At 46.8% G+C, this 13318-nt stretch overlaps 1 protein-coding gene across 1 annotated transcript in view; it reads right to left on the bottom strand.

The window, feature by feature from the left end:
- Positions 1-946: 946 nt before the first annotated feature.
- The window catches only part of Ttc9 (tetratricopeptide repeat domain 9), a 37980-nt gene continuing 25608 nt past the window's right edge, over positions 947-13318 (bottom strand). The window contains exons 2-3 of the mRNA XM_031356598.1: positions 7774-7956; positions 947-5028 (exon numbers count right to left, since the gene is read on the bottom strand). Of these exons, the coding sequence (XP_031212458.1) occupies positions 4949-5028; positions 7774-7956 (263 nt within the window). The 3' untranslated portion in view covers positions 947-4948. The remainder of the gene's footprint in view (positions 5029-7773; positions 7957-13318) is intronic.

The following is a 13318-nucleotide window of genomic DNA, read 5'->3' as shown; positions in this document are numbered from 1 at the left end:
TCGGGTCTGAGCCTGAGCCTGAGCCTGAGCCTGAGAGTATGCACTTTTAAAAACCGCTATGGTGGTTTGGAAAGCAAAGAGCTGGAGCATACAGCTTCCCTGCCGACCTGAGTCATTCAGGAAGTTCTCATTTCTCAGAGGCATAGACTAGTCCAGCCTTGACTCTTTACCACAAACAATATCTGCCGTCAAATCTGCTGTTCACCACTGCAGGTGCTGTGCTCACAGCTTCTGAGCACCTACATGGCAGACATTCTGGCTGCAAACAAAAAAACTCGAGCCCCTGCGTTGGGGAACACCTGGGCAAGGGGAAGAGGCGGGTGTAAAGAGGACATTCTTGCCAGGTGGTGTTGGTCCACGCCTTTAATCCCGGCACTCAGTTGGTCTCTGAGTTTGAGACCAGCCACCCTGGTTCATATAGTGAGTTCCAGGACAGCCAGGGCTAAAACCTGTCTAAAAAAACAAACAAAAAACAAAACCAACCAACCAAACAAACAAAAAGACAACATTCTGATTAGTTGTGGGGGGCACTGGGGAGAGGCAGGGAGGCCTTGCTTTAGAACACAGACTAAAGTTTGGGGAGTGACCCTGGTTCAGCACATAAAAGACTTAGAAGGCAAGGATGGGGTGATGTACTAGGAATGTCTAACAAGGAACAGGGGCCACATGGAAAGACCCACAGACCCAGGTTGGTGGCTTAGGGCTACATGGCTGTGGAATGGAGGATACTTTAAGAGGGCTGGAGGTGAGCCTGGTAAAGTTGGAGAGAGAGGGTACAGGAAAAACCTTGAGCATTAGTTAAGGGGTTTGGTTTTTGATTTTTATCTTAAGGATGATGGGATGTGACGAAAGATTTTGAAGCTGTAGAAGCACCAGCTCAGATTGCCTTTCAGACATGAGGGTCGGAGATACAGGCAGGAAAAGGTGGCAACATAGAACAAATTAGTTGCAGAATTAGGAGTTTATGTATGTCCAAAAGCACCATAAATGAAATCTGAAAGCAAAGCACTTTGAAAGCGTATCTGTTGCATTTCTTGACAAAAATAATATTCTTAAAGTTACAAATAGATAATAAAGATAAACATAGATATGTAGATAAACATATCAATATCAAATAAATAGGAAAGTCACAAAGAAAGAAATACAAATGGTCAATAAGCATATGGAAATGTTATTCACTGATAACCAAAGAAAGTTAAAGCAATAAGTTGAAATACCATTGGAGTACTGTTATTTGCCTATCAAATTGGCAAAGATTTGATAAGTGATAAAACCTAGTGCTTTTTAGGGTCCAGAGAGCAGGGTGCTCTGAGGCTGCAAACAGGACAGTGTCTGGGTACAAACTTTCTACAGGGTATTGGCAACATGTATCAAAATCCTTAAAAATAGTCACACAATCTCCTCAGATTATATCCTAAGGAACTCACCACAGACATGTGCAAAATTTAGCAACAAGAATGTCAGTTACAACATTATTTACAGTAAAGACTGGAAACAGGTGAAATCATTCGACTTTGTGGATGGGTTACAAAATAAAGATCCACCCATACCATGAAGATGCTCTCAGAAAAGTCCAAGAGACACGCCGAAATGCCCATGACATATTACATAAAGCAACGGGGGCGGGGGGGGGGGAAGTATCCGACATGCTACCACTTGAAAGTGATAAAAGAACATATACACATATCTTTGAAAAACCAGAATCTCTTGAGGGGGGTACACAAGAAACCAGAGGGAAACTTGCTGTGGGCAGACAGGGAAAAAGAATTACTTTGAACTACAGAGTTTGTATACTATTTGAATTTTATAGGTCTGTGCGTATATTGCATATTCTAAAATATAAATACACATTTGAACAGTAAGTTATTAAAGACTATATACAGCACGATCCAGTTTTCTTCATTAAAAAAAAACAAACAAAGAAGCAACAAACCAAAAGCCGGTGTGAGTACGTGTACACATTTACACCAAGGAGAACGGAAGATATACACAAAGGATGAAAGTGTCCTCTTGGTGCTAGTGTGATGAGCTGAGTGTCATCCTTAACTTTCCTTACATGTTCTACAACACATGTGTGTGGCTTTTAGAACTCAACAAAAAGTCTAAGTTGTGTGCCAAAGGGTCTATCACAAAAGTCCAGGCAGGTGACAGACAGTGCAGGACAGAGCCATGCTGAGGGCTGTCTGCAGAGTTCAACCGTGGCTCCCGCTAAGTCTGCGAGTAGAGCACAGTCCTTGATTTTAGGAGATGTGCAGGAAGGAAGTGAAACAGCTCTCTGAAGACTCTGCTGACAAATGAACAGAAAATTCATCCCTACCGCTCCTCGAGTTAACTAATACCCCAGACAGTTTCTGTTTAGAGGTGTGTGTGTGTGTGTGTGTGTGTGTGATCATTTAAGTCTGGGTCACAGTGAATGGAGCTCCTACGAGTGTATGTAGCTGAGTCACTCATTGTGCTTTTTCAAACATTCTCTTTGGGGTGGCAATGGTTTTATGCCTACGAATACAGCCCTTCCCCCAGCGCATCCACTCAAGCAAGCATTCTCTCCCTCCCCTTTATTGGAAATTAGTACCCAAACCTACTCCTAATGCACTGAAGAGCAAAGGAGAAGCCTGCCAGTTTGAACTCATTCTGGAAACCACCTCTGGCCTCATTTTCATCTTTCAGATCCTAACAGATTGTCAGCTTATGACCGCTGAGCTTGGGGATGGCATTGAGGGCTGAGGGGATGGGCATAGGCACATGCCAGGGCTGAGGGTAGTTTGGGGTTGGGGTCATGAGAAGCCATTTTGGAGGAAGAAGAGAGAATATGTTCAAAGTCAGGGAAATCGGTCTTGGGATGGCTTTTTCCTTTTCTTCTCCAGAGCCATGGTGGGACTCTGGATATTTCTAGCACCTTCCTGCAGCGCACCCCCCCACACACACACACACTGGAAGTGTTTGGGGAACTGTGTGGATATAAGCCGTGCTACTGCCTTCTGGGCCCTTCAGCAGTGACTGGATCTTGCATTGGCAAAGCAACTGCTTGAACAAGTAACACATAATTAACTTCAAGTTTCCCTTCTGTCTTTGCCTCTACTTTCGATCCTTTCTCACTATTGGCCATACAGTGAGGAAGGCCAGGTGGGTTGTTCAGATTCATGTTGCTCCATCAGCAAAAAGAATGACCGGCACATAGATGTAATTGCCAGGCCTCTTGTCTTTTTCCTGGGGGTCTGGGGGGGTGCGGGGGGGGGATGTCGATGCGCAAGCCACTAGGGATTCTGGCTTCTGGTCTCTTTCTGTCTTGCCTATGTAAACATAAGGGGGTGGGAGGATTGATGTGTGAATCATGTTTCAACTTTATGGAAATTGTTCTGCTCTCAAACAGTGTAAATGTTCAACAGAGAGGCAGCTAAGCATAAGATAGTTAGTAGCCAGAGCTTTGGAACCAGTCAGATCTGTTCAATCCTAGCCATGTCCTGTAAGGCCATGCAACCTCAAGAACATTAATTTTTCCAGCTGTCTGTCCTTCTCCATCACCTGGGAATAATATCCCACAGAGTGACTATATGAAAGAAATGAGATTGTCTGTGTAACGATCTGAAGATAGTGCATTTAATAAATCCTAGCTATTAACATTATTGCATCTGTATATATTTTAATTTTATACAATAGTGTCTCACTAAGTCACATGAAAAATACTTGAAAGTGCCTTGAAAATGTTTAAGCTTCATATATATTAATAGTATCATTGGTAATAATCTCATGTGGATTTCTCAGCTTTCCTATCTTCAAGAAGACTGGGTCTCTGTCCTATATTGCACTATGGTGGGGGACCAGTAAGCCCTCGGGACATGTTTCAATGCGGCATAGCATAAAAAGCTTTTTTATGTGTCAGGAGACCAGGCTAGGACCCGATTAGTTTAAGGCAGGAGAGTCAGTCTGCAGTCGAAATTTATCCATTCGACAAAAATTCATTATGCATTAGATATTGAGTTCAGATAATTTTGTCAAAAGGGGTGGGGTGGGGTATACAAATTCCCACAAAGCCAAGTCCTGGAGCAGTTTCCATAATCCTAGCCCACTCCCCAAAGCACAAAGGCTGTGGCCAACATGATGCATATAGTCTTGGTCTAAGTGCCCCTCACTGGCTTTACAGGAAGCTGTAGGCCACTCTACCTGAGGGACAGGGAGGGAACAGGTAAGGGAGTGGACCGTTTCCGCCAGAAATGACAGGAACAGGTTGGTTTTTATTTACATTAGTCTAATCCCTCAGTCCACCCAAGGCCTTTCCCTCCTCTGTCACCTACTCAGTCTGCTCTGCCCCCAACCTTTGGCCCATTTCACCCTGCCCTTCTGCTGTTACAGCTGCTGGCTAGCTGGGGATGGGGGAATGGTATGTGTGGTCACCAGAGGGCACTGAGAGTGGGCCTTAATGGCATGTGAACCCTGGCAAAGACCTGACCTCTCAATGGGAGAAAAGTACAAGCCTAGACAAGTCCCGGGGTGTGTTAGGCGCTCGGGTGACTGAGGGGGCAGAAGGAAATTCACAATCTCAGCTTCTTCGACCAGTGCTTCTTACATTCATCACAGTTGCCTCAAGACGCTCTGATCCACTGGAAAGGCATAGAAGGGTCCAGACTGTGGGCTCCATATACCTGCCAGGTTCAGAAACACTGGGCCAAGTCAAAGCCCCAGGACCACCCCCCAGTCCACGAGACTTTCCTAGCTGTCCCATTTGATGACCTACTAGAGAAGAGGATAAGTCTACGTTTGGGCTGCCCACGAAGGTCCAAGAGTGCCTCTCACCTTCTCACAGACAGAGTTGGGGAGCAACAGAATGAGCAACAGGAGAAGTACATGAAGAACTGGGAAGAGAGGGAGAGAACCCACGTCTGGGCTCTCCACCACCAGTGCCTGGAAGTCCCTGGTCAGGTATGAGTGTGGCTCGAGAGAGGCGTCTTTGTTACATGGCTTCTTTCTCCCTTTGGGAACATCTGCTGAGCTTCATCTCTGTCAGCTGGATGTACCGAATCACATTGGTGTCTGCGAGGAGAGAAAACACATCTCAGGGACTGCCCAGCAAGGATTATGGTGGTGTCTACAGAGAAGTGGGGAAAAACTGGGTCTAAAACTCGGTGACAGGCTAAACTCACTCAGCCAAAGTCCTTTTCTGCCTTGTACCTAAGGCAGAGAGGGCAGCCAGATGCTAGCCTTTTCCTCATTGCTTCTCTAGCAAATATGACCAGTCTACTGTGACCCGGAAGGGGGGGCGGGAAGAGCTCGCCCCTGACACCGGAAGTAGTTATCTAAGTGGTCCCTGCTTTACCGCTGCTAGCTGAGAGCCTGCTTGGCACTAACTCTCAGGCAAGCTCCCAACTTCTCTACCCTTGTATCTCATTTACAATAAACAATATTCATTTTTAATGTCTACTTTGCGATTTTTTTCTAAGTTAAAAAATGTTGCTTACAGCGGGGTGTAGTTAACAGAGGGGTTGTTGCCCAGGCTGGTCTCAAACTCCTAGAGTAAAGTGATATTCTTACCTCTGTTCCCCCAGGTACCTGAGGCTACAGGTGTACACCACAGGGCTTGCTTGTGCTTGGTTTTTAAAAGCATTCATTATCCCATCTCGCTCTTCTTACAATCTTCAAGGCATATATCCTGACCCTTACTGTGGCAAAAGGGACTTGGGAAAAATTAAGATGCTCAAGGAGCCATGCATTGTGGCCCATTTCTTTACTTCCAGAGTTTATGTGGCAGATCTCTGTGAGTTTGAAGCCAGTCTGGTCTACATGGTGAGTTCTAGGACAGCCTGGGCTATTTAGAAAGACCCTGTCAGCAAAACAAAACAAGCAAAACAGAAACCAAACCAAATAAACAACAGAAAACACCCCAAACCTCAGATAAGGTAGTAATTGGCACCTCTGCCTCAGCTTTACTCTCTTGGACATCATAGTACCCTTCTCATAGACACATCTTAAGGGCCAGAAGAAGAAAGTCTAAAAGTGCTTAACACCATGGTCAAGAAACATGAGTCAAATGTGTTGTTTTACTTAACTTAGGAGCTTAAAATGACTTTTTGTTGTTGTTGTTGTTGTTTTTTCAAGACAGGGTTTCTCTGTGTAGCCCTGGCTGTTCTGGAACTCACTCTGTAGACCAGGTTGGCCTTGAACTCAGAAATCCACCTGCCTCTGCCTCCCAAATGCTGGGATTAAAGGCATGTGCCACCACCTCCAGGCTTAAAATGACTTTGCTCCATGCTTATGTTCATCATTTTAAGTATCACCAGAGCATTCTTCCTAATTTAAGTAAGTATTCAACCGGAGCACTCTCTCCTAATTCCTGTCGGGCGCATGGCATGCTAAAGTCACTTAGCTTTGACTGCCCACAACATAAGAATCACACAGCTGTCTGGGATACCTATTTGTGAAAGTAAAAATGGTAGTAGTGCACCATGCTCAAGAGCTCCAGGCATAGCATCCTGTACTGGTGTCCAGCAGGTGCTTAAGAAAACTCTGTTGGATGAGTCTGCTTTTAGTTCCAAAGTTGTTTAGTTCCAAAGCTGGTAGAACACACTTTGTTCACAGAAAATGAGCCAACCATATGTAAAAATAGAGAAGTATTCTTTAAAAAAGACAAAAAGAATATGGTTGGATGCTAGCAACTTGAGAAGTTCTTAAAGACGGATTGGAGGAAGTCTTGCTATGTTTATGGATCAACCACATAAACAATAATTACGTCGGGCCACAGTCATTGGAGAGGCTTTCGGACCCCCTGCCCTAAAACAGTGTTGCCTTTACTGTGCCTCATTTCTTTCATAGTGTTCACTACTGCCAGACAAGCATCATCTACTTGTCCATCATCTACTTGTGGGCTTCCTCCATCATAATGAACGCTCCTTGCTGGGTGTGGCGGCACACACTTGCAATCCCAGCACGTGGGAGGCAGGAGGATGACGAGTTTGAATACAGCATGGTTGATACAGCAAGACTTTGCCTCAAAAAAACAAACAAACAAACAAACAAAAAAAACCAAAAAACAAAAAACAAAAAAAAACAAAAGAAACTAAATGAGAACACAAACCCAAATTAAGTGACTCTTCCCTGTGTTGCCCAGACTGGTCTTGAACTCCTAAGCTTAAGAGATGCTCCTGCCACAGCTTCCTGAATACTAGGACTACAAACACAGGGCCCTGGACACAGCAGCAGCCTTCTTGGCTCACTGTACTTTGTCCACTGCACTACCTCTACAAATACCCATAGAATGAAAGAGTGATTGGGAGAGTTAATGCACATGAGCTCAAGGAACACCAGCTGATTGGAGAAGTCAGTGCATGCTTCCTGAAAGATGCCGGGCATCAAAAGTTTCTGCTTGCTTCTGTCTTGTCAAATGTGGGTTCACGGAAAAGGGAGGCACCTTATCATCTACATTCCCAGTGCCTGGTATAGCTTGTGCTACATAGTAAGAACTCTATGTAGTACACAGTAAGTACATATTTATGGAATCAGTGAAGAGACCTAGCTTTGAGCTGAGAATGGCAAAAACCAATCCTTCCAATTCTATAGTGTATCCAAAGAGAAGGGGTGACCAGGGTCACTGGAGACCAGATCCCAGGTGAAGGTGAGGACCACACGTCCTCCTCATTCCAGGTCTTGTCTGTACCCAAGCCCTTGTGTTTTCTACCTCTGGCCCCACCCAGTCCTGCCAGCCACAGACGCCATCTTCTGAGATGAGCAGGCTCTAGGAATTGTCAGGGGTGTTGTGGTGAACAAGCAGGATATCTGTCTCACCTGTGGGTTGTCGTGTCCTTGCTTCTTTTAGGTAGTAGAGAGCTTTGTCATAGTCCCCAAGATGATAGAAGGCCACACCAGACCTGTAAAGAGCTTTGAAGTTTTCTCCTTCCTTCTTCAGAACCTTGAGGCAGTACTCCTTGACTCGCTCGTAATTTACCAGCTCAGCCTGGAGCAGGCAGGCTGTGCAAGAGGGGACAAGAAAGAGACAACACCATTACAGAACCAGAGGCTACAGCACCTTTAGCTAGCTAGCTTGTGGCCCACAGCCCACATGGATCGCAGGATAGCTATGAGTCCAGCCCTGTCCATCTCTGTAGATGACAGTGTTGTCATGTTAACAGTGCTAAACATCCCTGCCCTCTCCATTCATCCCAGAGGAAGCTGAGCACAACTGAGGCCTCCTCTGGGATTTATGCTGTGGGATCTGCCATCCAAAAATCACATAACTTTAAGCACGTTATGTAGACTTGGATCATAGATCAAATTATGCCTCCCCTAAAAGATACATAGGATGTTGTCAGCTGTCGGGATGGGAGAACGTGACCTTAGTTGGAGACAGGATCTCAGGGGTAATTGTTTTAAAAGCAGGTCACTAGAGTAGGCCTAAATTTGATGTGACTGCTGGCCTTATGAAAGGGGAATTACACACACAGAGAACAACAGGAAGGGGCACAACGGAAGACAGCTGGCTGTGCCTATAGCAAGGAATGCCCGAGGCTCCCAGAGGGTAGGAGTGAGAATCTGGGTGGGCCAGGAGGTGGACTTCAGAAAATGGAACAAACTTTCCATCACAGGCTTCCAAAAGAAACAACCCATTGACACCCTCACTTTGGACTTCTACTCTCCAGAGCTAAAAGATAACACATGTGTGTGACTGAAGCCATTTAGTTAATGGGACTTTATAGTTTGTGGGACTTTGTTATTGAAGCCCAAGAAAGAAGCTATCAAAGGCAATGGTAACAAGGCTAGCAAATGCCGGCTTGTCTTATGCCGGAGGCGTGTCTCACCATCCTGTATGCGTTTATCTGATGTGATCCTCAGAATATTATGATGTGGGTACTATTAGCATTCCATTTTACAGATAAGGATAATTGAGCCTTTAAAGAATGTAAGGATGTGCAAGATGCAAGGGAAGGTTTAAACTGAAGCAGTCTGGATCCACAGCCTAGAGTCTGCCTTATCAGGATGCGGGTCTTGGGGTACAAAATAATGACCAGAAAGTACTTAATACATGGTGTGGCATGCAAGGAACTCTCAAACGATGGTTGTTAACTTTACCCTGACTCTGTTCAGTTTATACCAAGGGTGTGTGCCCCTGACCTCCATCAAGACAGGCCCGGGTCTCTCTCTGTTCTTTTTGTTTGCTTCTACAGTTCTTCAGAATAGGAGCCTTCCGATGGACTAGTGGCCGGCTCATGCAGGACCCACCCTTGACAGGGAACCCTCGGAGTTCCCTGCAGGAGGAAGCTAAGGGGGGCAGGTGCTCATTCTATAATTAGCCATGTCAGATAAATTCATATAGAATGGTGGAAATCCTCCCTTGAGGAATTTTCTTGTTGGCCTAAGTCACAGCTGGGGTAGGATGAGAGTGTTCCTGGAGGGGAGTTGAACCATCTTGGAAAGCAGTTGAAATCCTGGGCCCTGGGCACTTCACTGTGAGTCTGCTGAGACATTCCTACCATATTCAGTAAGCTCTGACTAACAGCACAGAGGTTCACTGCACACACCGGAGGGGCTACAGGTAAGGGACAGTGGAAGGCATTGTTTTTTTCCTTCAAATCAGAGGCAGTGGCCACCCTAGGCCAGCCTGGATGGGGAGCTGGCGGGGCTGCTGACAGATGTGTGGCTCTTTCCTGGTACTCACATTAGAAGGGTCTTCACAACACTTGCACTCATAATTAATTAATTGTTTTTGGTCCTGGGTGGCTTGGAACTCTCTATGTAGGCTACACTGGCCTCTGACAAACAGAGTTCCATGTGCCTCTCTGCCTTCTTCGTGTATGAGAGGCATGTGCCACTGCGCCCAGTGATTAAGGGTTCTGATTTCACTTGTTTCCACCCTTTCTGTAGCATCCCATCACACATTCTGAACGGAAAACCCATCCTTTTGCAGACTAACCGGTGAACCATGCAAACTCAGCCTGAGGATAAGAGAACCAGGAAGTGAAAGAGATCAAGAAACCAACCCACCAGGTTTTCCTGGCTGTTAAGCTAAAAGCCAATCAGCGGGGTTGTTCACCCAGAGTCACAAGCTGTTGGTGCATCAGATGCTCCCTCTCCATGAGCTGATGCCACCACCTCCCCACCCCCAACTCCCCTGCCCAGCTCGGCCACCTTCAGCAGTAGGGTCTTGGACTCCTCTGACCCTTCCCAGGCCCCAGGCTCTGCTCACAGGGAGAGCTTTGAAATCAGTTCCTGGATGTGATCCCACTGACAGCTAGCTATCTAACCGTGTGGGACCTGGCGCCTACATCTGCTCTTAGAGCAGAAGGATTTCCTGGGTGTAGCTGTCCAGGCCCCGTGTGACGCCTTTTCTGACCAGCACGGCACCTACTTCCCATCTTACTCTCCATCTCTAAACAGACACTTCTGTTTATCGACCTGGACAGTCTAGGAAAAAGGCCACTGCTTCTTTCAAAACAGTTTTTGGATGTCTAAAGCATCAGAGAAAGGAAGGAAATAAGAAAGCCCCACCTTCTCCCAGCCCATCATAGGGAAGACAAGTACAGTGACCTATTTGGCCCTCAGCTCATAAAAACATTTCTAAATCCCTTGTAGGGAATCCTATGGGAACTGGGGCACCTGGCTATGGGCCAGGGTTCAGACCTGCTAGGAGGCAAGGCCTAGCTTGTTGGTAACAGGGTGTGGAACCCCTGATCATACTGAAGGCAGCACCTAGGGAGGCCAACAAGCGGGCAGCCTTCCAGAGGAAGGCTGAAATAGAAGGTGGAACGTGAGAGGTGGAATCCAGATAAGAAACTAGGTGCCAGGCCAGAGTTTGAAAGGAGATGCTGCTGGAGAGGGTGAGAGGCTGGAGGCAACCTGAGCCTACCTGCAGGTGACACGGGGGCACCTCTATGCTTCAGAAGGGGACTTCTCTAGGCACATGTAATCAATCTATATAGTAAGACAACAAATTTGTAGGCACCTTTAGAGTGTGGAGGAACTTAAAAATAAGGCAACAGACAGGCCACTTCCAAGCATCCATCCTTTTGTCTGTGGGCCTGGAGTTTGCAAGGGCTCTTCACAGTAAGTGTGTGTGTGTGTGTGTGTGTGTGTGTGTGTGTGTGTGTGTGTGTGTAAGAAAGTGTGGTGATAGCTGTCCTCTGAGAGGCTCTGCCAGAGCCTGAGCACGGGAGCCCCAATGGAGGAGTTAGGGGAAAGACTGAAGGAGCTGATGGAAGAACAACAGTATCAACCAACCGGACCCCTTCCCTCCCCTCCCCTCCCCCGGAGCTCCCAGGGACTAAACCACCAACCAAAGAGTACACATGGAGGGACGCATGGTTCCAGCCGCATTTGTAGCAGAGGATGGCCTTATCTGGCATCAGTGGGAGGGGAGGCCCTTGGTCCTGTGGAGTCTTGATGCCCCAGTGTAGGGGAATGCCAGGGTGGTGAGGCAGGAGTGGTTGGGTGGATGGGGGAGCACCCTCATATGAGCAGAGGGAGTTGGAGGGAGTAGGGGGTTTGTAGACGGCAAACTGGGAAGGGGGATAACATTTGAAATGTAAATAAATAAAATAGCCAATTTTTAAAAAAAAGAAAAGAAAGTGTGGTGTACAGACACATGAGTGTGTACACAGAATTACTGTACGTGTGTGCAGAGGCCAGAAGAGGATGTAGGGTATTGTGGTCTAGCCCTTCCCATCTTATTCCCTTGATACAGGCTTCCTCACTGAACCTGGGTCTGGGCTGGTGGCGAACACCAGCAAACTTCTTGTCTTTTTCACATCCTCACATGAGCTATGGTTACAGACATGTCTATGACCACACCTGGCTTTCACATGGTTTCTGAGATCTGAACTCAGGTCCTCATGATGGTACAGCAAGCACTCTTATACAGTGAGCCAGCTCCCCAGCCCTATCCTTATGGTAACATGTCCCTCACTATCTTGTCAGAGCTAGGCTCAGTACCTCACACACACACACACACACACACACACACACACACACACACACACACACACTGTGCTGGTCTTTAAATCTCCATAACTCTTTGGAACAGGTTCTATTTTTATGCTCCTTCATAAATGATGAAATTGAATTCAGAGAAATTAGGGAACTTGCTGAAGGTCACTCAACTAGAGCGGGTGGGGGGGTGGCTAGAACTGGGCTATCAGGCCATTTCTGCCAGACTCCCTGGAGTGTGCCAGAATACTGGAGTGTCTGCATTTGAGGCTCTCAGAATCCCACCCTACTCCTGGGGAGAAAGAACACCTTGAAGTACTGTGTCCAAGAGCAACAGGTGAAAGTGGGCTTCATGGAACACAGACACTGGGTGAGAAAATGGGCCAATGTGTGCCCTATCCCATGCGTTTTAAACCTGTGGCTACAGGCCATATGTGTCCCTGGCTGGCTATGGTTGTGACCCAACACATTTGTAGATATCATATTACAGTGTCAAATTATGGACACCCCTAGTCTATCCCCTGGGTTGAGAGACTGCTAAGAAATCGGGTGTTCCATTATAAGGGAAAGGGCAGAGTGGAAACACTACTGGAGTAGGGGAGGGGCCTCCATCCAACCTAAAGCACCCGGGGAAATGTCCCCGAAGAGCGACCTTTAAGATGAAAGTGAAATATTGGTAGTTTCTAACCTCATCATGATGAACGCTGGGGGCCAGGACACTTTTTGTTACAGGATGAGGTCTTGTGCGTCATGGGATGGTGGGCATCACTGGCTTCTCTTCATTAAACACTAATTGTGACAATTAACAAATATCCTCTCCCCCACCCACCCAGACATTGCTAAATATCCCCTGGAGAGGTAAAACCACTCCTGCTTGAGGATGACTGGGCTAAGAGAAACTAAAGAGAAGTTTTCTAGGCAGGGTGGGAAGAGAGATGAGAGGAGGGAGAGACAGGCTCACGTTGAGAGGGAACACCCAGGTACACACTTGCAGCCATTGCCTGAGGGACCCTGAGAAGACACGTCAGGCTGGAGCGGAGAGCCCAGTGGAGAGCCCGAAGGAAAATGAAGCTGGAAAGGCAGGAAACCAAGGCACCCAGACTCTCTTTCCCTTTTGGAGTAAGTGTGGGTTGTCATATTTACCAAATGGAACTGGACAGGCAGGAGTGTGAGCGATCCCTCGGGTAGAGCTAGCTAGCACAGGGGAAACCCTGTTGCGTCCTCCTGTTCCTCTGCGAGTCTGAGCCCTTCGTCCACATCCCCTTGGTACTTTAGACTCACTGCTGAGAAAGAAGCACCTTTTCACTCAGTTGCAATCTGCTCTGCTTGAATGGAAGTTGAATTGTGCCACGTGGCACAGACCAATATTCCCCAGACTGAGAATCAGAAGGGGAGATTTTGCTCTGCCCTTTGC

This window comes from Mastomys coucha, unplaced genomic scaffold (assembly GCF_008632895.1).
Source record: "Mastomys coucha isolate ucsf_1 unplaced genomic scaffold, UCSF_Mcou_1 pScaffold6, whole genome shotgun sequence".
In the NCBI taxonomy this organism is placed as follows: domain Eukaryota; kingdom Metazoa; phylum Chordata; class Mammalia; order Rodentia; family Muridae; genus Mastomys; species Mastomys coucha.
The sequence above is the reverse complement of the archived record's forward strand: the minus strand, read 5'-3'. Positions and strand labels throughout refer to the sequence as shown.